This window comes from Gymnogyps californianus, chromosome Z (genome assembly GCF_018139145.2).
Source record: "Gymnogyps californianus isolate 813 chromosome Z, ASM1813914v2, whole genome shotgun sequence".
NCBI lineage: Eukaryota > Metazoa > Chordata > Aves > Accipitriformes > Cathartidae > Gymnogyps > Gymnogyps californianus.
The window spans coordinates 46,598,737-46,625,143 of NC_059500.1; the positions used below are offsets into that span (position 1 = coordinate 46,598,737).

Below are 26,407 nucleotides of genomic sequence, written 5' to 3' on the forward strand. Positions count from 1 at the left end.
TTCCCCAAGATATTCTGCATCAGGTTCTTATATTTCTCCCAACACTTCCCAGGGAGAAATCTGTCCATACATTGACACATACCTCTTAACATGTGAGCACTGATTCAAGGATATACAAGATGCACCAGGTCTGTAATATGCCGTTCATATTGATGGTTTTTGCATCCAGGGTAAAATGGACACATTCTAGCTGCCTTTATTTGCAATTTCTTCTTCTTCTTCTTCTTCTATTGCTTCTTCTTCTTCTTCTTCTATTGCTTCTTCTTCTTCTTCTTCTTCTATTTCTTCTTTTTCTTCTTCTATTGCTTCTTCTTCTGTTTCTTCTGCTGCTGCTGCTTCTTCTTTCATTGCTTTCTGCACATACATGTATTTTTGCTCTTTGGGATGATGTGGTGGACCTTTTGCAGTTTTTGTGAATGCTGCTTTTCATATTTGCATCTTAGTGGAGGTGGCAGAAAATGCACAATGACCATAAGGCATTTTTAGCTAAATTTCTCTCTTTGCCTTGAAGGAGTCTCTCGTGTTGCAGCCACATGGGAAGGAAGCAGGACTAGAGGCAGACATCCTAATGGAGACACAGGTCATGCCCCATGTAGAAAGAAGAGGTGGTATTAGAGGCAGATTATTTCTGTGCCTCTGCAGGTTCCAGAACTTGCAGCTGGGAGAGAAACTTTGCTGTCTGCACACCTAGAAGGGGGAAGTTTCCCACTCCTAAAAAGGCTGCACTGTTGTCAGCCTGTGGAACATGGACGTACAAGGCTTCCCTGAATTAACTCATGTTTAAGCCAGCACACAGGTTACGGAAAAACAACCAGTGTTGACTTGAAAAAAGTGCCAGTGATGGAAAAGTGATGGAATTGTCTTGAATACAAATTTAACACATTATGAATTATTCTATTTTTGGAAAGAATAGCAATGTAATCACAGCCAAAGAATAAGATTTATAAGCTCCTTGTTTTTCATTGCAAATCCCCATATATATAGTCTTGTAAATTATTCTTGTCTCACTATAGCCATCAGATATTCCTATGAATACAAGAAGTCCTTTTATATCGATTTCCTGTTCTCCTTCATTGCTTAAACAGGCATAAAATAATGTGTGTCTGTGATTGTTCTTATTGGCCTCTAAGTGTATTTTTGTTTGTTAACTTCAAGAATCAATAAAGCTTAAGAACGAAATTAATCTCTGAAGTAAATTAACTAAACCCTCTGAAGTTGCACAAGCAATAAATTGGTGTTAAATATTTAATATGGTACACTCTTGAAATATTTCTCTTGATACAGACACAGATAAAAAAAGGTAGCAATTCAATAAAGTGTGACTCCAGAAGTTGGATAGTATTTAATGCAAAAAAATCTTGTATTTGAGATGAATCAGACTTTATATTATCTGCCAGCTCCTGCTACATCTTAAAAATGTTGTGTGCAGCAATAATCAGAAATTATTTAAAGGTGAAACTCAGAAGAAAATAATTTCCTATGCAGTTAGCAATTGCTGTGTATCATGCACTAAATATTGGGTTATGTCTGAGAAAATAAAAAAAAAGATCTGCAATTACCCCTTCTTCCTCTTCTAAAAATCCCTCTTTCACCTTCTGTTTATTGTGATGAGAGAATAAAAAAATGTGATAAATACTTTTAAAAAGAAACATTATTTTAATAGTCTTCTAGGAAAATGTAGCTTTCAAGTGCTTACTCTGGAGAAGCAAAAAAATAATTTCAGCAGATCACATTAGCTTTACAGGTTATGGTGCTCTTCAAAGCGTGTTGTCATGATTTCTATTACATTACATGAGCCTTTTTAATAAGGAGCCTACCTTTCCAACTCTCCTGATTACCTCCCTGCTTACTTCTTTCATTCCACTTTAAAACTGGATCACATCAAGAGCATAAAGAAAAGAGATTATTTCTCTTTTTTGCGGGAAAAGAGAGAACAGTTGGCAAGTTTTAACTTAGAACACTGCACGAAACTGTACCTCAGAAAGCTGAACGTATCATCAGGATGTCTCCTCTACTAAAGTTAAAAGCTAATAAACTTTGCTGCCTGTGCATTTGCCTGGACCAGCTAAGAGTGCCAAATGCCCCACATTACATTCCCTTCGCAGAACAGGTAGATGGTCTCTTTTTTCTGATAGCTCCACAAAATGCCAGGATCCATTCCTTGGCCCTGTGTGTTCCCCTTCTCCCTGCTTGTGTTAATCAAGGTCAATGCATAGGCCCTTGACTGTCCTTCTTCCTCTATGTGCGATCTTGTGCAACTTCTCCTGTCTTCTCCATGCTCACAGGCTAGTAGCTGACAAAATCCCCTGATGTAGAGAATGTGACTGTGGTCTGCTTCTTTCTGTCTGTGCCAAAGACTGTTTAATTACTATTCTAATGAAACCAGAAAGACTGTCTTCTTCTTCTTCTTCTTCTTCTTCTTCTTCTTCTTCTTCTTCTTCTTCTTCTTCTTCTTCTTCCTCCTCTTTTTCTTCTTCTTCCTCTTCTTCTTCCTCTTCTTCTTCCTCTTCTTCTTCCTCTTCTTCTTCTTCTACTTTCTTCTTCTTCTTCTTCTTCTTCTCCTTCTTCTTCTTCTCAATGCTAAAAGAGTCTATTTTTGCTAATCTCTGACTGGGAACTAGTATTTCAGAGCTTTCCTGGGATCAGAAGCATATGTCATGTTCCACTAAACGAGATCCAAGACCTACCAACTCACAATTGGTCTTTAAAATTGTGTCATTCTGATTATCATGCTTTGTTTCTCTATATCCCCTTAGACATTGACAAGATCTTGTCAAAGAACTCCTTGTAACTCAAAAACTACAGGAAACCAATGTAAGATACCTCTTGAAGACTTACAGAAGGCACAATATGCCATTTCTGAGAGACTACATGTCACAGCATTGGAAACTTCTGTTTCTACTCTGTTTTTATAGACTAACAGGCATTGCAAAAGACAGAACAGAATTTTATAGTTCTTTTAATTTGCTTTTAATCTCTGGAATTCCAAAAGATTTTGACCATTGTTATGATTCTGGATTTCTCAGTTTAACTGTTCAGTTTTGTTATTGATCCCTAACTGGATACACCAAGCCTTCCACCACAAAAATTAGCGCAGCAGACAAGAAACATTAAGATAATGATCATAGAATCATAGAATGGTTTGGGTTGGAAGGGACCTTAAAGATCATCTAGTTCCAACCCCCCTGCCATGGGCAGGGACACCTTCCACTAGACCAGGTTGCTTAAAGCCCCATCCAACCTGACCTTGAACACTTCCAGGGAGGGAGCATCCACAGCTTCTCTGGGCAACCTGTTCCAGCGCCTCACCACCCTCACCGTAAAGAGTTTCTTCCTAATATCTAATGTAAATCTACCCTCTTTCAGTTTAAAACCATTACCCCTCATCCTATCACTACACTCCCTGATAAAAGAGTCCCTCCCCATGTTTCCTGTAGGCCCCCTTTAGGTACTGGAAGGCTGCTATAAGGTCTCCCCAAGAGCATTCTCTTCTCCAGGCTGAACAACCCCAACTCTCTCAGCCTGTCTTCATAGGAGAGGTGCTCCAGCCCTCTGATCATCTTTGTGGCCCTCCTCTGGACTCGCTCCAACAGGTCCATGTCCTTCTTACCTTGGGGGCCCCAGAGCTGAACGCACTACTCCAGGTGGGGTCTCACGAGAGCGGAGTAGAGGGGGAGAATCACCTCCCTCGACCTACTGGTCACGCTTCTTTTGATGCAGCCCAGGATACGGTTGGCTTTGCAGACTGCAAACGCACATTGCCAGGACACGTTGAGCTTCTCGTCAACCAACACCCCCAAGTCCTTCTCCACAGGGCTGCTCTCAGTCCACTTATTGCCCAGCCTGTATTTGTGCTTGGGATTGCCCCGATCCACGTGCGGGACCTTGCACTTGGCCTTGTTGAACTTCATGAGGTTTGCACGGGCCCACCTCTCTAGCCTGTGAGGGTCCCTCTGGATGGCATCCCTTCCCTCCAGCATGTCGACCGCACCACACAGCTTGCTGTCATCAGCGACCTTGCTCAGGGTGCACTCAATCCCACTGTCCCTGTCACTGACAAAGATGTTAAACAGCACCAGTCCTAATACCGACCCCTGAGGAATGCCACTCGTCACTGGTCTCCACTTAGACATCGAGCTGTTGACTGCAAGTCTTTGAGTGCAACCATCCAGCCAATTCCTTATCCACCGAGTGGTCCGTCTGTCAAATCCGTGTCTCTCCAATTTAGAGAGAAGGATGTCGTGCGGGACAGTGTCAAATGCTTTGCACAAATCCAGGTAGATGACATCCATTGCTCTTCCCTTATCCACCAACGCTGTGACCCCATTGTAGAAGGCCTCCAAATTTGTCAGGCATGATTTGCCTTTAGTGAAGCCATGCTGGCTGTCACCAATCACCTCCTTATTTTCCATGTGCCTTAGCACAGTTTCCAGGAGGATCTGCTCCACGATCTGGCCGGGCACAGAGGTGAGACTGACTGGCCTGTAGTTCCCCAGGTCTTCCTTTTTTCCCTTTTTAAAAATGGGGGTTATGTTTCCCCTTTTCCAGTCAGTGGGAACTTCACTGGACTGCCACAACTTCTCAAATATGATGGATAGTGGCTTAGCCACTTCATCCACCAGTTCCCTCAGGACCCGCGGATGCATTTCATAAGGTCCCATGGACTTGTGCAACTTCAGGTTCCTTAGATGGTCTCGAACCTGATCTTCTCCTATAGTGGGTGGTTCTTCATTGTCCCAGTCCCTGCCTTTGCCTTCTGTGACTTGGGCGGTGTGGCTGGAGCACTTGTCAGTGAAGACTGAGGCAAAAAAGTTGTTGAGTACCTCAGCCTTCTCCATGTCCCAGGTAACCAGGTCTCCTGTTTCCTTCTGGAGAGGGCCGACATTTTCCCTAGTCTTCCTTTTATCACCGATGTACCTACAGAAGCTTTTCCTGTTGCCCTTGACGTCCCTGGCCAGATTTAATTGTATCAAGGCTTTAGTTTTCCTGACCTGATCGCTGGCTGCTTGGAGAATTCTCTGTATTCCTCCCAGGCTACCTGTCCTTGCTTCCACCCTCTGTAGGCTTCCTTTTTGTGTTTGAGTTGGTCCAGGAGCTCCTTGTTCATCCATGCAGGCCTGCTGGCATTTTTGCCTGACTTCGTCTTTGTTGGGATGCATCGCTCCTGAGCTTGGAGGAGGTGATCCTTGAATATTAACCAGCTTTCTTGGTCCCCTCTTCCCTCCAGGGCTGTATCGCATGGTACTCTACCAAGCAGATCCCTGAAGAGGCCAAAGTCTGCTCTCCTGAAGCCCAGGGTAGCGAGCTTGCTGTGCACCCTCCTTGCTGCCCTAAGGATCTCAAACTCGACGATTTCATGGTCACTGCAGCCAAGGCTGCCCCACACCCCCACCAGCCCCTCCTTGCTGGTGAGAACAAGGTCCAGCATAGCACCTCTCCTCACTGGCTCCTCCATCAGTTGGAGAAGGAAGTTATCATCAACGCATTCCAGGAACTTCCTGGATTGCTTATGCCCTGCTGTGTTGTCCCTCCAACAGATATCGGGGTGGTTGAAGTCCCCCATGAGGACCAGGGCTTGTGAACTTGAGGCTGCTCCTATCTGTCTATAGAGGGCCTCATCCACTCGGTCTTACTGGTCAGGCAGCCTATAGCAGACCCCCACTATAATGTCACCTGTCCCTGCCCTCCCTTTGATCCTGACCGATAGGCTCTCGGTTGGCTCCTCATCCACCCCCAGGCAGAGCTCCATGCACTCCAGCTGTTAATTGACGTAGAGGGCAACACCCCCTCCTCATCATAAGCTAGTTTTTAGAGAGAATTTCACAAAATAGCTAAGAGAATCTGGGCCCATGTTTGATACTGAAAGCATCACACAAGCATCAAAACAGAAAACCTTTTCAATGTTACGTCTGCTTGTTAATTGCACAAAGGCATGCTTCCAAATTGTCTGTCCAAAGATGTCTAAGTTATTCTTTTGTCTTTTTATGCTCATAAGCATTGAATTTCAAGTACAAGAAAAGTTCAATATCTGAAATTTTTCTTGCTATAGCTCTCTTCCTTCCTTCGTGTACTTCAAGAGTCTCTCAACCTTGTAGATGTTTTCTAGTAAATACTAATGGTGGTATCATTAACATTTTCCAATTAAACAGTCCAAAGAAAAACATCATCCTGTGAATGCCTTTTAAAAATCTCAATAAAATTACTCTATGTAACTGGGCGAGAGGTTGTTTATTCCTTTTGATGGTATCCTCCAGGCAATAGATGAAAACAATATATGTTGAAGTAGTGCTGGCTTACTGCAGTTGTCTAGTCATGCTACCAATGCAGGAAATTTCTTTATCTGCTTGGAGAGGGGGGAAGTTCTGTAGACTGATCTATTTTATACTATTCCCTTTAAAATTCAAAAAACAACAGTTCAAAGATTAACAGTTTAATAAAAACTTGCAAGCACACAGTTTCTATACGTTATCATGACAAAATTTGTTTTTATTCTAAAAGGAGAGAACAGGAAAAACAGATTGAAAATGAGCTATAAAATTCAGTACTTGCCCATTGGTATAAAATTCAATCACTCTGGATCACATAGTTTTTATTATCATGACAGATGTTTTATTATTTTTTATTTGGGTAACACCGTAAATTGAAACAGTGCTTCCAGATTAATTAAAAAACAGTCCTCTGCTAAGAAGCTGACAATGTAATTTGGATAGGTGGTAAAGAAGCAGCACATGGTTAAAGAAAAATTATAGAATGGAACCCAGTAGCGGAAAATTCTTTATAAGAAATGTTTTTGAAGGAAAGAGGAATTTAAAGGGTGTCATGGTTTAACCCCGGCCGGCAACTAAGCACCACACAGCCGCTTGCTCACTGCCCCCCCGCCTGGTGGGATGGGGGAGAGAATCAGAAGGGTAAAAGTGAGAAAACTCGTGGGTTGAGAGAAAGACAGTTTAATAGGTAAAGTAAAACTTTATTTCGCTGCACATGCAAGCAAAGCAAAACAAGGAATTTGTTCACTACTTCCCATGAGCAGGCAGGTGTTCAGCCATCTCCAGGAAAGCAGGGCTCCATCACGTGTAACGGTCACTTGGGAAGACAAAACGCCATAACTCCGAACGTCACCCCCTTCCTTCTTCTTCCCCCAGCTTTATATGCTGAGTGTGACATCATGTGGTCTGGAATATCCCTTTGGTCAGTTGGGGTCATCTGTCACAGCCGTGTCCCCTCCCAACTTCTTGTGCACCCCCAGCCTACTCGCTGGTGGGGTGGTGTGAGAAGCAGAACAGGCCTTGACTCTGTGTAAGCACTGCTCAGCAATAACGAAAACATCCCTGTATTATCAACACTGTTTTCAGCACAGATCCAAAGCATAGCTCCATACTAGCTACTATGAAGAAAATTAACTCTACCCCAGCCAAAACCAGTACAAAAGGGCAGGAAAGAGTACAAGTGAAACCAAGTAATAGATGGCATCTTAGATGCTGTTCAATGATGTGGAACAGCATATCTATACCACATCATATAGTATTTGAAGAGTAATTGCACTCCAAGATTTAAAGTGTTCCTCATAAAAGCCAAATCAGACTGCTTTGAGAGAAAAGTGCACAATCTGATTAATCTGGAGAAAATCAGACACTAATCTGGGGGAAGGTATAGTTTGTGGTTAAAATACGGGAATCTGAGATCAGATGTCAACCAAATAAAACTGGAATTTAAGTGGTAAAAGACAGTATTGGAAGAGAAGAACAAGGCTAGGAGCAGGGAGAGAAGAGCATAGATAAAGAATTGAGAGGAGGAAGAAGAGTAAGAAATAGAAGTGAAAAGAAAACAAAGATGCTATTTTTAATAGAACTTGAGAATAAGTTATATATTGTAACCGTAAGAACTGAGCCCTTCATCTGCTGTTGAACTACTCCCACTTGGATGCTTCTTTGCTGCCTTTGCATTTTGTATCCATATGTTACATATGCTGTGATCCAAAGTTTTAAGTGGGCACGCAGTTATGGCTGCTTTACCCCTGGAGTTTCTTTTATGCAGAAAGATTTTCTTTAGACTAGCTTTCTACTCAGTCTTGAGGCAGAGCAAGATAGTTTGAGTATCAATTTGACCTGGCATGTCTCTTGAGAGGATCATCAGAGCACTCAATAAAGCAAGAGATGTCTCTTGTCTTCTGTTTGTCTACATGCAAGTAGCAAAGCAGCTGATGAATTAGCCCCCTTCAGCCACCACCACAAAAGCAGAAGTTCAGGTAAGGTAAATGAGGGCAACTGACTGTGCCAACATCATTAAGGGAAAAAGCAGTGATCTTCTGGCAGAGAGCCAAAGAGCTTGCAAGGGAATGGGGATTAAAAAACCGTATGCTTGCTCAGCCTGAGTGGTTTGACTGGCATAGAAGCAAAACAACGAGCTCATCTCCTAGGAAGAGAGGACAAGATAGTCAGCAAAGCAGCCAAAGGGTCATTTGGCATTTCAGAGAAGGGGATAAAGGGGCAATGTAATGGCTCAGTAAATCTGACTGGAGGTCAGAGCCAGGAATCCTGATTGCCCATTGCAGCTCTCTCTGGTTTACTCTGTGGTTGGAGGCTGGTGCTTCCACCTTTTTGTCTCCTTGTCTTCACATCAGCAAAATGTGAATGATGATATTAGTAGCTTTTGCAGGTATTTTCTGATGCTTAATTCAGTAACACTTTTGAAAAATGCAAAGGCACCTGGAAACATTGCACACTTTTAATCCCCTTGTTTGTACATTAGAAAGCCTCATGTGTACAACCGTTACATTCAGTGTACAGATGGCAAGTTCAGACTGTAATTATTTTCGTAAAGCCAGCAGCGTGAGCATTTCCAAGCAATACACAGAACAAAAGCATTAAGCCTGCCCTATACATTCCTTGGAACTGGTCCCTGAAGTCCTTCAAGCTCCTTTGTGTGCGGATGGATAGACAGAGAGACAGATGCAGACACAAGGGAAAGACCATGAGAAAGGGTTTATACTGTATACATATATATAGTGCCTAATAATATAATCTTGCTTTAGTAATAGCAAATGACCACTCTTAAATCCTCTGGTTTGTGTATGACAGTGCAGGGTGGTAAACAGGAGAAAAAGGAGGAGGAAAACTACTATTTAACAGTAATCTGATGTTAGTTTGCACCCAGTATGGCTAACAGTTCTTTAGTGTGCTTACATTTGGGAGGAGAGGGATGGACTAAGTCAAGGCAGGGTGCATCCCTCTGAATGTATTTATACTCCTTAGAAATTGTAGAGTACCAAAACATGAGGCTGAAGTGGGGACACGAGGCAGTGGGGCAGGGAGTGAGGTGGAGCATGCTCGTGTGGCCACTGTTGCTATGGTACAAGTTTCTTTTTTAATTTCTTTTTCCTTCCTCCCACGCTTTGCTTTTCCCCTTCCCTGCACCCCCTCCTTTTTTATTTTTTTGCCTCTTGCTTTGTCTGAGCCTGGAGGAGCTAGAGGAAAGCAGTGCCGATGAGGGACTCATTGAACTCACTTCTGTGTTGGGTTTTTGTAGCAGGGGAGGTGCCGCAGCTTCTCACAGGAGCCACCCTTGTAGCCCCTGCCCCGCTACACAAACCCAACACAACTTCACAGGGGAGGGCTCTGCGTGCGCATTAGAGAGTCGCTAATGAGACATGTGAATACCCAAGGGTCATGTCTCATTGCCATGGCAAGCCAGATTTCTTCACATGAGCTGGGTGCGTTCATGTCAAGGAAGAGGCTTACAGTTTTAATGTACCCTAAACTTTCTTTCTCCACCACACTGGACTTGGTTGCTCTGAAAGCTGTACCCCAGGTTGCTCTCAGTCTAACTATCTGCAATTCATCAGACACCCTAAGCTGCAAGTTTTTCAGGGTGTTGTTTTGGTTACAGGTTCTTAACTGCTGCTCATCTCCTGCTGATATTGCACAAAACCTGCCAAAAGCCTTCTTTTGTAGATAGAAATGAATCTGGATTAGTTTCCAGACATTCTGTCAAGAAATTGTACAGCACATAAGCTCCAAAAAGCAAGGTTTTTTTCCATGACCATTTCTGTACAGGCATTAGTCTACTTTTATCCACATATGGTTTGTTTTTCTGAAAAAATTCAAATAATTCAAATGTACATTTCAAATGAGCGTGCTTAACAGCCAGGAATAGTTGCTTTGTTTTACACATGGCTTCTAGTGGTTCAGTATGGCTGGACACTTCCCTTTTCTGTTGCTTACCATGAAGAGTAATCAGAAAGAGAAATAAGCAGGACTAGCAATTTTGATTTAATTTGGCATTTCTTTTTAAATTGTTTTCTGTCTAAATGAAGGTGTTGATCTTGTATAGTTGCTATTCAAATCAGTGTGCTCACATGCTGATTTAAATGGCAATGTTAATGTAAGTAGGATAATATCTCAACCCCAGACTGCTCACTAATCTGCAACATCCAACATCTTCATCTCCTTTTCTCTCCCCAGCACTGCAGTGATAACACCCACCATTGCCAATCCGATATGAATATAGTAGGTGCTTGGAAGAGAGGTTACACTGGAAAGAACGTTGTGGTCACCATCCTGGATGACGGCATCGAAAGAAACCATCCAGACTTGATGCAGAATTATGTGAGTGTCCACAGGAGTCCAGATTTGCTGCTTTGTTATTACCCCAAATAAATTTGCTGCTCCTGGAAAGATGGAGGGAGGGAGGAGGGAAGGAGGAGGAATCATACAAGAGTTTCCTCAAATGTTAACACCAATGGGAGGAAGGAAGACAGCTTTTGGTAATCTGTATTGTTTTAGTTAAGACTATGTTCCGTCTGAATGTATTTAATATCTGGATGCCTCTTGTATCTGAGTCCTGAATTTCTGAAGGACTGGAACCAATCATTGGATGCTTTTTCTCTTTTCTGTAATTATTTTACTTAATATCCTCACACTCTTAGAACTTAGAAATGGAATACACTGCTTTTCAGTTAATGCATGCGGCTGAAGTCCATTTTTGGCCAATACCTTTAGCTAGCAAGACCGTAGCTTTTCTCAAAGACTGTAATTTTAGGCATATCCTTCCATGTATTTATTTTTAAGACTATTTATGTTACTGCTAGAAATAATATTAAAGGAAAAAGACATGACTTGTTATGATTCACTCAGTTAAAAACAGGTGTAGAATATTTTGGGGTCTTTCTAGTAAATCTCTCTTAACTCCAGTGAGTCCCCTCACAATTTGTAATAGAGCTGTGTTCTTTGTTTTCTGTGTCCTATTTCTCATGTTGCCTCAGGAGGTTTCTGTTAGCTTGTGGTTCATCACATTTAAATGATTGGTTTAATATACCTTGGAGGGCTGTATAACCTAAGAAGCTCAATCTCTAGTGGGTGACTTCTTGTGTTAGTGTCAGAGTTTGAAGCTGTTCAGAGCATGAGGGCCACGCTTTGCTGGAGTGATTAGTCCTGGGCTTTGGGAGCAGGCATTACCTGAAAGCACATGACCTTGAGGACCTTACCATTTCTCTGAAATAAAGTGTGCAAGGTATACATTCACACACGGTAAGAAAACAAATATATTTGGATTGAGCTGAACTGGTGAAGATGACCCGCGCAAAGTGTGCATATACCTTCAGTCGCATTACAGACGTAGATCTTGTAAGAAAGCCCTGAACTCAGGCTTTTTGCCAGCGAGCATATCATCTTGATAAAGCATTGAAGAGATGAAGGTGACAAAAACATCTTTAACAACCCATCAAAAGCTACAATCGTGTCCACAGTTTAAAGCCGTTCATTTTAAATTAGCCATACTTACATCCGTATCCTTCCCCATGCTGCATGTGGAACTTTTAGCTTTGAAATACATGAGGAGGACTGCACAAACACAAGTGACGGCCAGTTGCCCTGTTTGTCAATGTGTGCTTGATCCTAATGCATGCCACATCTTTCATTTTAATCTCTTAAGTTATTTAAACAAACCAAATATAATTTTACCTCCTCAATGAATGACCCAGATTGTATCATGTGTCACCTCATCCCAGTACTGTCCTTCCACTGAATTTAAAGCAGCTATTTATTCCCTTACCACCTCCTCTCTCCCTTTCCTCACGCCAAAAAGGAATTCTCCCCAAAGCAATACACATTGCTTATTTGATGACAAATGCCTTCTATATGTCAGATTATTGCTGGTGTGGCTGCAAACAGGAATATTTGAGGTGGATGTGGTAACTGGTTTTGAACAAAGAAGAGATTAAAAAGAGCTGCTTGCCATGTTAACACACCACATGCTACTGCATCGATTAATGGGAGCCATACAAACCAGCAGCTATTTACTCTATAAACTATTTTCAGCTGTAAGAATCCTGGTAAATGTAAAATATGGAACAAAAATACAGACATATCTTGCAAATATTTGAAACAGTTACAGTCCCAGGGAAATGGGAATGCAGTTTATGTTGCATTTCAAGCTGTATTTTTATAACAATATTCTTAAGAAAATGATACGATTCTTATTCCTTGAAACTATGACTGAAATTTCAGTCATCATTGTGCAGATAATTTCTTGAATCTTGAAACATTTAGCAAAATCCCAATTTTGAGAATGAACTCTTTCAAAAGTTTCTTAGAAGAAAAGTAGTCTTCTGGTTAAATGAAACACCACTTTCTATTTCCTCTCTGATGCTGGAACTATGCTTTTTCAGAGCATTTGTTATCCTTCTCCCTTTTTCATAAATAAAATAAAATATGTAAATCCTGTAATTATTAAATATATAATCCTTTCCTAAAACATGCAATCATCATAAAACCACAGGAATGTTAGTTAACCTAATTACTCTTTTGTAGGAACCTGCTGAAGAATGTGTAGGCCACATGAGTCAATGGCTAATTAATGAGAAACTGGTTTTCTTTCTCCTGTTGGCTACAGGATTCGCAGGCCAGTTTTGATGTCAATGGAAATGATTTTGACCCTATGCCTCGATATGATGCCAGCAACGAGAACAAGTAAGGCACTATGACATTCATGACATTTTCAATCTAGTTCGTCAAGTAGAAAGTATCAGTTCTTCTATGAAAGTCTAGGAAACTTAATTGCTCATAAAGTGGCGTGATTGGCATTTAAATCTTTGTGAAATACATATTTACGTCCCTTCCATGCACACTGCATGACACTTACTCTTTGAAAGCATTTGGAGCCATCTGAAAACACATAAAAATTAGTTGGAGAGTTCTGGGCATGTGAAGTGAGCCGTTTTCAATCCCTTTGGGATGCAGAATATAAGAGGAGAGTCTTACTTTTCTCAGATATCATCTCATTGTGTTATTGGGGGGGTTATTATGTGTGACAACTGTCTTGGCTTCTGACTCTCTTGAACTTTACAGACTTTGTGTGTTGAAGAAATAGACAAGTTAATGGAGATTTTTTTTTTTTTTTTCTTCTAATAATGTCTTTTAAAGTGATGGAGATTTTACATGTGGAGGTTTGATAGAAACCTTGTAAACCCAGAAGCGGCAATTCTGCTGGATTATAATATCTGTGTCACATGACTGGTTGGATATATCTCCATGAATGACGTATTTCTCCTTCAGAGCTCTGCTTCCTTATATTTGTCATTCCGATTCTGCTCTTTGCATGTGCTGTGGTGAAGGCTGGTTGGAGACACTGGGAGGGACACCTCACCTCAGGAAGCAGGCCACCTTTCTGCCCCCATGGGTATTTGAGGGCAGTCATTTGTCAGTAACTTTTTTTTAACTAGGTACTTGGCAGAAAGAAATACCTTTCTGTGGAATTGCATGAACTAGAGGAGGGAGAATCCTACTAGTTGTCAACATGTTGACTGTGCATTTTGTTTTCTTGAGCTTTGTTTTGTTTTTTTTTATTGTGGAAAACATTTGGTATTGTTTGCCTGGAGAAGAGTCACTACAAGAGGTGAAACTTCGTCCTTTACACAACTGAAATGCTTTTGGGTTTGTGTTGTCTCTTCCCTACACTCCCACAAACTTTCTCCAGAAGAAGAAGCTGGGAGTCAGCAGCAAAACTTAATATTGGTTTGACTGAGGAAACCAATTGGAGCAACCTTGGATCACACTTTTATGGGATAATCCTCTCCTGGTCAACACCTTCTTCATAACAGCAGGGAACCATGTATGGCAAGGCTGAAGAACAGGGCCTCATTACACATAGCTGCGTGTTATGTACAGATCCACTCGTCTTACAGTGAATCTCAAGGAGCTGTCATAGCTACTTTCAGCCATAGGGTGAAATAACTGTGAAAACTGAGGTGAATTCTGCCAAGTCCTTGCTTGGTCAGTCAGCCTGATCCTGCCTAGGAGGCCGACATGAGAAATACGTAAGGATTTAGCTCTTAGAAGCTGCATAAATAAATGTATATACACACACACACATATATCTTAGTTGTGATGACTAGAAATACTGTTTAATATAGAAACATAGTATGTTGGTATTAATTTGAATAACAATAATAGTTTATTTATTTGGGACCGCAATCTTGGCATATGTTCTCATTCAATTGTTCTTATTTGATGCTGTTTACATGCTGCCAAATATTTTTGTCTAGAAACAAGTACATGCAAGAGCTGTTTCTTTCTCTTTTGCCTGTTAGGCATATCTTTCTCATCTTATTTTCTATACAGAAGCTCAGTTTACTGAATCTTATCTGCCTCTTCTTCACTAGAAATCTCCTAAAGCAAGAGTGCCATGAGAGAATAAAAAGAGAAATTCAGTAAAACCTTTTGTTTTGAAATGTGTAAACATTCTACATGTGCAGACTAGTTTAAGTTTAAGCAAAAAGAAAACACTGATGTGGAACAAATGGTAGATAGACCTGGTTGCTGCATTGCCTCAGTTGAGTTAGTGACAAGCCAAGGATTTCAAAGCTAGATGCTCATATGGAAAATGCTAATACTACACTGAAGTGTTAGGAGATATCCTCAATACACAGCTTCATTGAAACAGAAGAATGAATAAAAGTCTATCAATTCTTACTCTTTCCAAAGCCTTCTATTTTTCTTACAATTGAGGAATTTCATGTGCTGTTGTTATCTCAGTTTTAGAGGTGTCCTGTCACTGGTGTAGAAAGGTCAGAATCAGCAAGTGTGCTATCAATTTTTGGTGGCTAATAAAAGAAATCTTTGGTTTGGCTTATGAGAGGTCTCAGGACTACATGCAAGGTTTATAAACATGCTAGTTACTTGAAAATGGAGTAGGAACATAGGAACATAGATTGTTTACAGCCCAGAGTATGTAGGCATTGGCATTCAGCATGCTGCAACAACTGATTTCTATGACTGACCACTTCAGCATCAGCCCTAGCTTTGAACTAAGTGTCCATATTATAGCCCCGTACAAAGCATTGGAAGAGCAAAACTGTGGCTGCATGATCACCACAAAAGGGTGGTCACCCCCAGTCCTTACCTCATGTTTACTCTTTCCTCCTTTCCCCAGCCTTTGTGCAGCTCTCCAGAGTGAATCACGTTGAAAACTGCGCTGCCAACAACAGCAGTAACAAATTGCATTTTCAGCCAGGTCAGCTCAGCCTGAGGTCAGAGGAGAGCGAGACAGGCACAAGTGGGGAAAATGAAGCATGGCCTGAACCTCTCACTGGCAATGCCAGTTGCATTGACTAAGATGACTGTACAACAATGCCCCAAGTGCCTACGACTGTTGTCCACAAAACTGTATGATGGACGGGCAGTTGCCAGCAGTGACCTCCAAGGAGTTTTGAGAAAAGATATGACAGTCAACCTGGCCCTTTGTGAATACTCTTCAACTGAGCTGCCGGTTTGCATCACAGCACGTCCCTCTCTCGTGCTGTCCACCACCCTCTATCCCCAAACACACTTCGGGGACACATCCTGGTTCATCTGCGTGAAGGTGCTCCTGTCCTTGGAGTTGGGGCATGGCAAGGGTACAATTGGAGGCCTCCCAGTTTAGGTGCACTTTCAGGGATTCACCCTCTTTGGTGCTGCAAGGAGCCACGTACCTCCAGCTGTGAATCACAGCTGAATCTTTTTCTTTGGCTGGGTACTGAAGTCATTACTTTCTTACAAAGCATGTCCAGAGAAGGGAGGCTGCTTTCTGTTTTGTTGCTAGTTAGAGTTTTATATGGGATATAAACCTGGACCGATTCATTTCTCTCCTAGGGCTGGGGGATTTGAGTTTTCGTGCCCTGCCTCCCTGGTGAATACTCTCACTGCCCAACCCCTAAGGTCCTGCGGTGAGATGTGGTGGTGGGAGCACAGATACTGTGCTGTACTGAGCTTTGTCAGTGTTATCAGGAGGTATAGCATCAGTGTAGAGTCAGCTTTTGGACACAGAGGATACATGAAGCATACTTTCAGTGTAAGATTACTTGGCAGTCTCACCTCCGCTTAGAGGCTCAGTATTTCCAATTAGCAGATACACTGAACTTGGTAAGCAGCACCTAAGCACCTTCAACTTTTGAGGCTGTTATCCTTCCTTCCCTAGTTCCCACACGACTCAACAAGAATTAAACAACTACATAGGTACTGAAAAGCACTACTAGTAGCCTGTCTATATTTTTATGTGTCTAAAATATCTTCAGAAATTGGGGCAGGAATTCTGATTATCCAGCATACATGGTCATTTGGCACTAGGTACTTAAGTTGTACCTGGAAGCTGAGGTAACCACAACCAGGGAACATTCTGAAAGCCATGCTTTGCAAAGACTTCGTAATGTGCAAGATCAATTTGGTTGATTCCTGCTTCCTGCTATAGCAACTGGACAACATTGCGTAATGGTGATTTGTGTCTTCCAGTAAAGGTGGGATGTACAAATGCGCCATTGTTTTGTGAAATAATCTATCTTATTCTGCCTCATTTTATAACCCAACCTTAAGGGATGGAATGATAAAAAGAATTGCTGTAAAAATAAGCAGGTGTCTCTGGGCAGCTTTGCACGCAGCTGTGAAACATCAGGGTACTGGGTCTGTTTGCTAGCTTTTCACTTTTAATTAGTGGTGAAGGCTTTCTGTTGCCGAGGCCTATTGGTGAGGAAAAAGGAATGAGAAAAAATTAACTGGGGGGTTGTGAAGCGACTGTAGATAACCAGAGTGGCACTTTCCAAAATTATATTTTTGAAGTTTTACATTAAATCTTCTATTAGCTAAGGAGAATAAGAGGGTAGAAAGAAACGTTAGACTAATCTTTCAAGGCTTGTAGTCAAAATCAGGGTGGGACAATAGTTTCTTTAACTACTATGGTATGTAGGAGTCCTGCCAGGAGTTTACTTTGGTTTCTACAAATTGGCAGCGAATCACGAAGCTTGTAAATGGTACAGGCCTATACTAGAGCTTCCTTTTGCTCAGAGGCTAAAGACAGCAGTCAGCTGTGGATGAAGTCATTCCTGCTATGCAAAGCATCTTGTTTTGGTTTACTGCTGAGTACTGCTGCTTTATTCTTTTTCTGTTATTCCACCATTACCTGTAAACGTCTAAGTTGAAAAAACTAGGCATTATCAGTCACAGGTCAGACAGAATGCAGATGGGATCACTGAAGTGGTACTCTACCCATTGTATAGCCTCAGAAATAAAACAGAAATGTTCATAGTATTAAAACATTTTGCTATTTTGATGAAACAAAAATGAGTTTTTCTGTTTCATGAGAGATTTCTCAGGGATGACGTTTCAGAGCTTAGGTCTTATTCTGCTGACAGGTACTTTTATAAAACAGATGACCTTTTAAAAAAACTCCTTTAAATAATACCAGTTGACTTTAATGAAGTCCTTATTAAACTTATGTAAGAAAAAGTAAAAGTAAGCTGTCATTTCTGTTTTGGAGATACTGAGTCACTCTTTGGATGCCTCTTCAACATTTTTCAATGATGCATCCCACTATATAAACAACTTATTTTAATAAACTTCTAAATTATTTTTTAATGAGTGTAAGATTTTGGGGGGACAACAATTTCTGCTGTTCAAAAATCATAAGAAACACAAGCTACTTACGTCTAAACTTTGCAGTATCTGGACAGCTTTACATCTTTTCTCACAACAGCAAAAAAGGTAATGAGTTAATGAGTTTCAGTTCTGCTTGATCCAACATATTGACTGTGTTTTTCTGTGGCATCCATTCCAATTCATTATTACTTTCCTTTGTCAGTCACATTAATGTAGATGCTCAATAAAATAGCAAAGGCTTAATTTTCTTCCAAGAATGACAAGCTGCTAGTTTATGCTGTCTGCTTATGTCGAAGACCTGTAGCATGTCCTGAGTCATTTAATCAGAATGGATACTAGATATTTGACAGACAGATCAGCTTCTGTTGCCTCCTGGATGGTCAATAAAGTAAAATTAAAAAGGTTCATTGACTGCTGTGACACTAGTCAAAGCAGATATCTGAAGAACTGAGCACAGTCAAACAGAGGGAGCCTGAAGTCTCTCATTGCTGGCTTGAAAGATCATCTCAAAAAGGTTCCCACTGCAGCAGTGTGATTGAAAAGAGTGCTGACAGTTGGAGGTATCTGTCTATGTAGTTTATGCATTTTGATTGCAGGTATGCACCTGTTGCTATTGCTTTGAAATTGGCTGTATCGTGTGCTGCAGACAAAACTGAAGGGAAGACAGGCTGTACTGAGAAGCACTGCTGCACCATCTTGTGCTTCATCTTTTGTGTAAAAAACAATTCTGCTATCAGATGGCTAGTCACAACAACAAAAAAAGACCTTTGCAATGTTTTAGACCAGTCACTACTTTGTTTGCTTGTGCCTGCTCAGGGCTTTCAAACAGGACTGAACTGCAGATCCCAAGGCTCACACCTGCAGGGAGGACCTGGGAAAGCCAGTGATTAAGCTGTGGAAGGAGGCTGGAGATAAGGTGGAGCAAGGTATCAGCTCTCAGGAAAAGGCTTTCTTCAGGGGGAATCTCCATTGTGTCTGCTCTTTTTCTGTACTCTGACTTTTCATCTTGACTTTCTCCAGCCTCTGGAGGCTTAAAACCCAAAGGATTCAGTGATGGTGTCATCTGGCAGAGTGTGGTCTGTCTGGTGCCTGCAAAGCATCTCTGATAGCAGATAAATCTTCTTTAACAGGAAGGTAATTTAGAGTAGAGAATTAACTTAATATGTATATGTATGTCAGATGAATAGATCAAATGCTTACACTGAATGTGGTATTGTTAATTCCAGGTACCAGTGACTGAATGTCAGGTGTCTAGTGTGTCTCAGTGTCACTGCAAATTTAATGGACTTTGGTTAGGAGTGTTAGGAAACTGTAGATTTTGGATTGTTTTCTCTGAACTGGTGAAGTATTCATTTATGAAAACCAGGGTCTGAACCAAACAGTCAGAGGTCGTTGGTATAGAAGCTGTGGTCAGAAATTGCAATCCTGATTTACTGTGTTTTGATTCTGTTCAGATTTTAAACTCATTGCCCTTATGGCCATATGCTATTGTGCTGCAATTTTAGCAGATGTTAATAATGAAGTAGGGTTCAGTCTGTGTCAGCTTACAGTGAGATTGCCATATTTTACAAGGAGTGGTGTTAGTGATTCATCAGCTAGCCTCCAAGTTAATTACAATCTAGTAACCCAACTAAGTGCCTGGGGGCATGATGCAGCATGGAGAGCATGAGATATTAGATCTGTGTTGCTTGCCAGTTGCTGTAGTTAAAGGTCCCAGTGTAAAATTGTAAAAATAAGGGAAATAAACATTGCAGCTTACAGAATTGTACTGTGCTGAAGTAGGATAATTTTACAGATTCGCTAGGAGCATATTTTTCTTCACTTTCTGTTTTAACTGTTACTTAGAGTCCTTGTGTGCTGTTGTGCAATGAACATGCCTGTCCTTCAGGTGGCTGTACCTCGGGTAATCATCATACATCCTTTGTTTTTCTCAGGAAAGGACTGAAGGACTTGATGCACATGTGTAAAATTTTTTAAAGGAAAACTTTCTTTCCTTGAAAGAAGGATATTGTAGAAACATGGAGCATGAATCATCATCACATCATAGTGCATTTGATAATGTTTTTCTTTTAATCAAAAACAGGTTTTTAACCTATGGGAAGAGATAAAGTCTGCATTAAAACAGAACAGAAAACGAGCTAAGTGTTGATGTTTTGAAATTCTCATGTTTTCCTGCTTCAGAATAAAATGTGTGTTCATTTGAAGCTTTTTGAGAGTAAGTGGGACTCCAGAATTGCTGGTAGCTAAGGACAATTAGCCGGGCTAGAGGAGAGGCAGTCTTTGTCAAGCTGATTCACTCACCTACGACAAGCACCCTCATTACTGGTCTCTATGATCACTCCCTTGTGAGAGCATTTCATATTGACAAGACAACGAAAAATTCATTGGACTACAGGGCTTGATTCAGTAGCCTTTTGATTCAGGTTCCAGCTTCAATAGTGGAAAGTATCCTAACGAAAGTTTTGTCAAATTGCCAAAAATTGTCTTTTTGGTAAACTCTTCTAATCTGCTCATTGTATTATCACGCTGCATTACATAATCCCCTCCAAAGTGCACAAGTGGTAGGACTTAAAATTTTTTGAGAGCCAAAGGAAAGACATTTCTTTGAGTAGTCATTGAAAGTGAGAGAAGTCAGAGGAATAAACAAAAACAAAGTTCAGCCAGAATTCCAGTTGCTCAAAGATGAAAATAGCAGTCCTTTTTCACTACCTTGGTATCGGTCACTGAGCGGTATTTCTCACTGCCTAACTGATGTTTGAGGAGCAGTGCTCTTCCTTTTTATAATGTATAAGACTTTCATGGTCTCAAAACATTGAACCACAACACTACAGGAAAGCCTTTTTCCTGTTTCTAATTACTGAAGTACCAGACAATGAGCTCACAAATAAAATGAAATTCTGAAATGTTATGCAACTGCTTCTAGTTCTTTTATGTAAATAATTGATAACAATGAGTCAGATCTTCCCTTCCAGTTCAAAGTCAACAATAGAAGGGGTATAAGCTTTGATAGTTACAGTATTTGTGGCATTCACTTTTGAATTCTTTTTTATGGAGAGTTAGAAATGAAAGGGTTTTTTCAGATGGTCTTTTTCCCAGAGTTGGTATTTCCGCTAAGTATGCGTCTGTATTTGGGGGTTTTCAACTTAGGAGAGAGTCTACAACTACAGTAGGCAAGTTTTGATTCGCTAAAATGGTAGACCAGTTTCAAGTTGCATACATTTATACATACAAGTCTACAGCTGAATAGAATTTGAGAGCACAAATACATTTCTATGTGTTGTCCCCTTTTCAGACATTGTAGGTATTAGAGAAAGCTAGAGTGGATCCATGCTGTGTATGTGGTAATTAGTTTTGCCAGCTGATTTCACAGTAGTCAGCTCAGTCAAACGCAGTGCAAAATGTGGTTCATTGAGACTTTTCAGCCAGCACATACATGCACAAAGTATAGTATTGATTCACCCTTTAATGCTTTTGGCATCAAAAGCAGACCTCTAATTGCAAATTTGATAAAGCAATTGTGAATCCAGTGTCAAAAGCTTTTTAATTGAAGCATTTTTCTAAATAACATGCTATTAACAGTTGAACTCTGCAAAGTTATGCTATAAGCATATGTCTTAATGGCATTAGTAGGTGTTTTTATAAGACATTTCAGGATAAAACTGTCAGAAATTGCTTTTTCTTACAAGCGAAAAAATATACATCTGTATAGGTTTATTGCTGTAGGCAGGCTTATTTTTTCTAGCCTTGTTTTACATTACTGTGATTTTGTAATTTTTCTTAAAGATACACAGTCTAATTACATTTGACACTTCAAGCAAAGTCAGATTACTCTCTTGAAGACAAGTTGCCTTTTTTCCCTAAAGGAAAGCAATCAAGGTAGAGAAATCCAGATGCAGAAGTAAAGCAATGGGTATCCATCATAGATGTAGATTACACTGATGGGGTCTATGCTACAAAAGTTTAACCTGCTTTGAAAATTATTTGTGTTGCTATAGAGTCCCAAAGCAATCATCAAGTCTCTGATTTTAGCAAACTGAGGTAGAGACTATGGCCTGTTTACTTCTCCAGTATGTGGGATGGTGAGGCTGTTGGCTAGGAGTGTCAAAGGGTGCCAGAGAGAGTGTAATAAGAAGGTATGTTACTTCTCCTTTCAGCCCAAACTTAAGTCCCTGCACTACTCTTAACACTCCATAAACATCAGATGAACAGCTACTAACTTGTTCTGCAGTGTGTGAGAATTAGACTTCTTATGCTGAAACCGCTTTTCCAATTAGGAGCAAACCTTGCTCCTGCTGAATCAATGATATAAGTTTCATTAAAAAACAATTATCAACACAGGTAAGAGTAGGACTTGAACTTATTTCAACAATTTCCTTATTCATCTTTGAAATGCAGCTCTAAAGAGAAATGGGAGGTCCGTTTAATGCAGAACAGCATCAAATGAAATTTAGGATTAAGCACAGTATATATCTTGCACAGTGCAATTGAAATTGCACTCAGAATTCAAAATAAGTAGGAAGTATGTCTCTGAGCTGGAATATGGTGGAGACCCAGAGTTATAAAATATTCATTTCTTTAAAATGTTGTTACAGCAGTCATCCACTATTAGAAATGGAGTATGCAGAATGGGTAAAGACCCATCCGTGACCTGCCTGTATTGCTCCTCTTTTTTGCCTTATGATCTTAGGATCCTTGCATCTGACAGTATCTTCTTTGCATGAAAGCAGGAATATCTTTTTTCCCTAAAAGCATTCCGCCAGACTGTTTTTGGGAGGTCCGATGGACTGCTTTTCCTGCCAAGGAAGTCTAAACATGAAACTCCAGATCTACATTCTTGTATTCAAAGGGTATTTTTCATTTCTGCTTAGGTGTGATTTCAGTAGAACTGATGCAAAATGTTTTTGAGAAGTTTTTTTTTCTGTTTGTTTTTTCATTGCACAGAAATGATGGGGCTCTGATGTGGAGATTTTTAAGTAAAAGGGGATTGCTCAAGCACCTGAGATCTCTCCAGCTGATATATATTGGTGTCAGTCTGGATGAAAAACATGAATCAGGATAAATAATGACTGATAATATACTGTCTTACAAAAGCTTCTGAAACAGAAGATGTGGAATGGAAGATAAAATACCTAAGTACAGAATGTATCTGTAACAGCAGGCTCATGGCCATGAGTTTAAGGTGGTAAAGAACATAATAGGCATTAGTGTTAGTCATGGTGGTCTAGGAACATGGACAGGTCCATATGGTGCTATGTTTTAGATTTGTGACCAAAACACTGTTGATTGATAACCCGTGTTTTAGCTACTGCTGAACTGTGCTTGCACAGTGTCAAGGCCTTCTCTGTTTCTCACGCTGCCCCCTCAAGCAAGGAGGCTGATGGTGGACAAGAGGCTGGAAGGGGACACAGCTGGGACAGCTGATCCCAACTGACCAAAGAGATACCCCATGCTATATATCATCATGCTCAGCTCTAAAGCTGGGGGGGAGTTTTTCCAAAGTAGCTGTTGCTTGGAGAGTGGCTGGGCATTGGTCTGCAGGTGAGAGGTGATGACTAATTGCCTGTGCATCACTTGGTTGTTTTTTTTCTTTTTTTTTCCCTTTATTTATTGAACTGTTTTTTTTCTAAACCGACGGATTTTTCTCACATTTGCTCTTCCAATTCTCTCCCCCACCCCAGTGGGAAGGACGGAGCAAGTGACTGGGTGGGAGTTAGCTGCCTGCCAGGGTCAATACCCCAACCTTTTAATAATGTACTAGTTCCCAGGATTAATTCTAATAGCTTTGGAAGGGCTCTTTGTGGTAACAGATATCTGAAGCGTTATCCCTGCAAGCCCGATTTCACGGTGAAGTTGACCACAAGATCTGTAATAAGTTACTGTCTGCGTATGTAGGCATGTTCTGGTATAAGGGATTTACGCTCCAGAGAAGTATCTTAATGTGGAGCTGTTGCAGAGCTGCTGATCCCACAGTTGCTCTGCTGGTCCATTGTGCCCTGAAAAGCAACACATAACTGACACCTGTAGCAGTGGAAGTGACTGGATGAAGTGTGGGGCAATGCAGGTAGAAAACAATTGAAGAAAAGTACAAAAACATCTTTACTTCTTCGCTTCCATTAACTCATATCATTTCAAGTATTGCATGTAGCAACAGCAGATACACTTGTCAGAGGAATTTGTGATATCTGCAGATGTCAGATACATAGGACACTTCAGACACATATGAAACTTACGACCAAAGCAGGTGGAGGTCCCCTGAAAATCTTAGAAATCAGCTTGCCAACTATAAGATCAAATAGATGAAAAGCATTAACCAAATAAATTCCATCACTTGGTTTCTTCATGCACAATTAGGTTGCAATGTAAAGTCTTTTAATTCACAGTGCAGACCTCTGCCATGGGCCAGCACTAATGTGGAACAAAATATTCCTGCCTCTCACTGGCTTAAGCAGTTTGCTAGTTTATGCAGGGATGCTGAGGAATTGCAGTCAGAAGTTTTATTCCTGGCTTTGTTTACAGATACAATATGATGAATTGCTTACAGAGCAAAGAAAAGGGTGTAGAATTTGCATATTTATTCTGAAAGTTGTCGTTATTAAGCTGTGGATATTCTAGTAGAGGTATTCCTTCTAGTCTCAGATTTGCAATTTAACCTCTTGGGACCTCTTCAGTAGAACGAGAATAGTAGTATTTTCTTACATCCAACAGTATGACTTGAAGACTGTAGACATTAAAGACTGTAAAGTCTTAAAGACTGTAGACATTATAGTAAAAGGTGGTGAAATGCAAGCAGGTGGGAAAGCAAATTTGCAGGGTTTAGTTAATAACTTTTTTCCTTTGCTCAAAAAACAGATGACAGACTACTTCACCTGTGTCCATCTCATCCGAAGCTCTTCTTTATGCTTATTGTATAGATAACATGGTGTAGCCAGTACACAGTGAGCTTTCTCAAGTACAAGCATGTTCACTGTAGGTGGTACATTTGGAATTTTCAGCAGCAAATTTCTAGCAAGCTTTACTCATTGTCTCCAAGCCTGTGTTTTCTAAGGCTAGTATCTTAGATAAATATGGATGGATTTTCCTAGGAACAGCACATGCATGGCCTAGCCAAAAATACTCATTGTGTCAGTATTCCAGTTCTCACTCTAAATCTTTTAAAAAATATTAAAAATTATAATATGTCAACTTTAGATAGCTATATATTCAACACTGATAACGGTTCATTAGTGAAACTTAATAAATAAACCTGCAGCTTAAGTTAAGTTAATAGGAAGCAGTCATAAAGCATACCAAGAGTTTCTGATTTGTGTAAAGTAATATTGGGAGTGACACTAACTTCCTTTGCAATCAGAGGCCTTGTTCCCAAATTAGGATTAATTTTAGACTCCAAAAACATTAACAAAACCTTAAACTATGCTCATTATCCATACAGCTGCACAAGAAGAATTAGTGTAAGGAATTATTTTCCAAGTCTCATCTTAAATATACTTATATCAGCTGGAAATATTTTGTTTTTGTAATTAACAAGGGTAAATTAAGGTGATATAAAACATTGTTAAAATGGTATAAGAAGCTGGCTGCAAAGATTTTTGCTTTTTTGTTTAAATACATTTACTTTTATGTCTTTCCAGTTAGATCAGTGCAATTGTAAGTAAAATAGTTGTTGATGAAGCAACACACCTGCTGACAACATCTAGAAAAATACCTAGTGATTTTCTGAGGTTTCCTGTTGACTTACATATTTCCTTCCAGTCTCCTTTTATGAAGACATGTGGATGTTTTCAGGTTTGAGTGTTTGTTTGATTGCTTTGGGGGTTTTGTATTTTCAATTAGAAATCTGTGTAGTGCATTGACTGTGAAAATGGCAAGATGACCTTTGTGTCGCAACTGATTTTTTTTTTGCAAGGATCTGAAAGTTTCTTGCATGGAGATGGAAAGAGATGGAAAAAGAAAGAGAAGGTGCCTCTGAGGCGCCTGCTGAGGTTATTTTCTAGTCAGCTGGGACCTGTAAGTATCCAGACAGCATTTCTTTGGCATGGGGCAGTATCATTTTGCAGGCCTAAACAGGAATATGGCATTATTAAGACTTTAGAGGACAGTGCATTGGCTGCGGCATGGGAATATGAACTGTCAGGGACATTATTTCCCCTGCAGCTCCCACGTTCAGGATTTGTCTTGCCATTATTTCCATAGGCAGTTTTTTGGCTCTCCAGGTATTACTCTCCCCACTAACCTTGGGTGTCTCCTCTGAGACACAGGTTGGTGTAGACAAAGGAATTGTGAAGACTGTATGTCCTGTGTTTTTCCTGTGTCTCCTCCCTCTGCTTTTCCCTGTGTACAGCATCTGATTGCTCTGTCTTCGGGCTTAGAGTCACATTGATATGAAAGCATAACATACCCAACGTTTAGTACTTCAAACATGTTTCATTAGTTCCCATATGATATGACTGCTGTTTATAACCATGGCAATAATTGAGGCAAGGGAGAAACAGTCCACCATGGTTGTGCAC

General features: G+C 40.5%; 1 protein-coding gene across 2 annotated transcripts in view; it reads left to right on the forward strand.

Annotated features, from left to right (window-relative positions):
• Positions 1-26,407, forward strand: part of PCSK5 (proprotein convertase subtilisin/kexin type 5) — a 259,439-nt gene that overhangs the window by 68,287 nt on the left and 164,745 nt on the right. For both annotated transcript variants that reach the window (XM_050913017.1, XM_050913018.1), the window contains exons 4-5: positions 10,461-10,604; positions 12,889-12,965. In XM_050913017.1, coding sequence (XP_050768974.1) covers positions 10,461-10,604; positions 12,889-12,965 — 221 coding nt within the window. The remainder of the gene's footprint in view (positions 1-10,460; positions 10,605-12,888; positions 12,966-26,407) is intronic.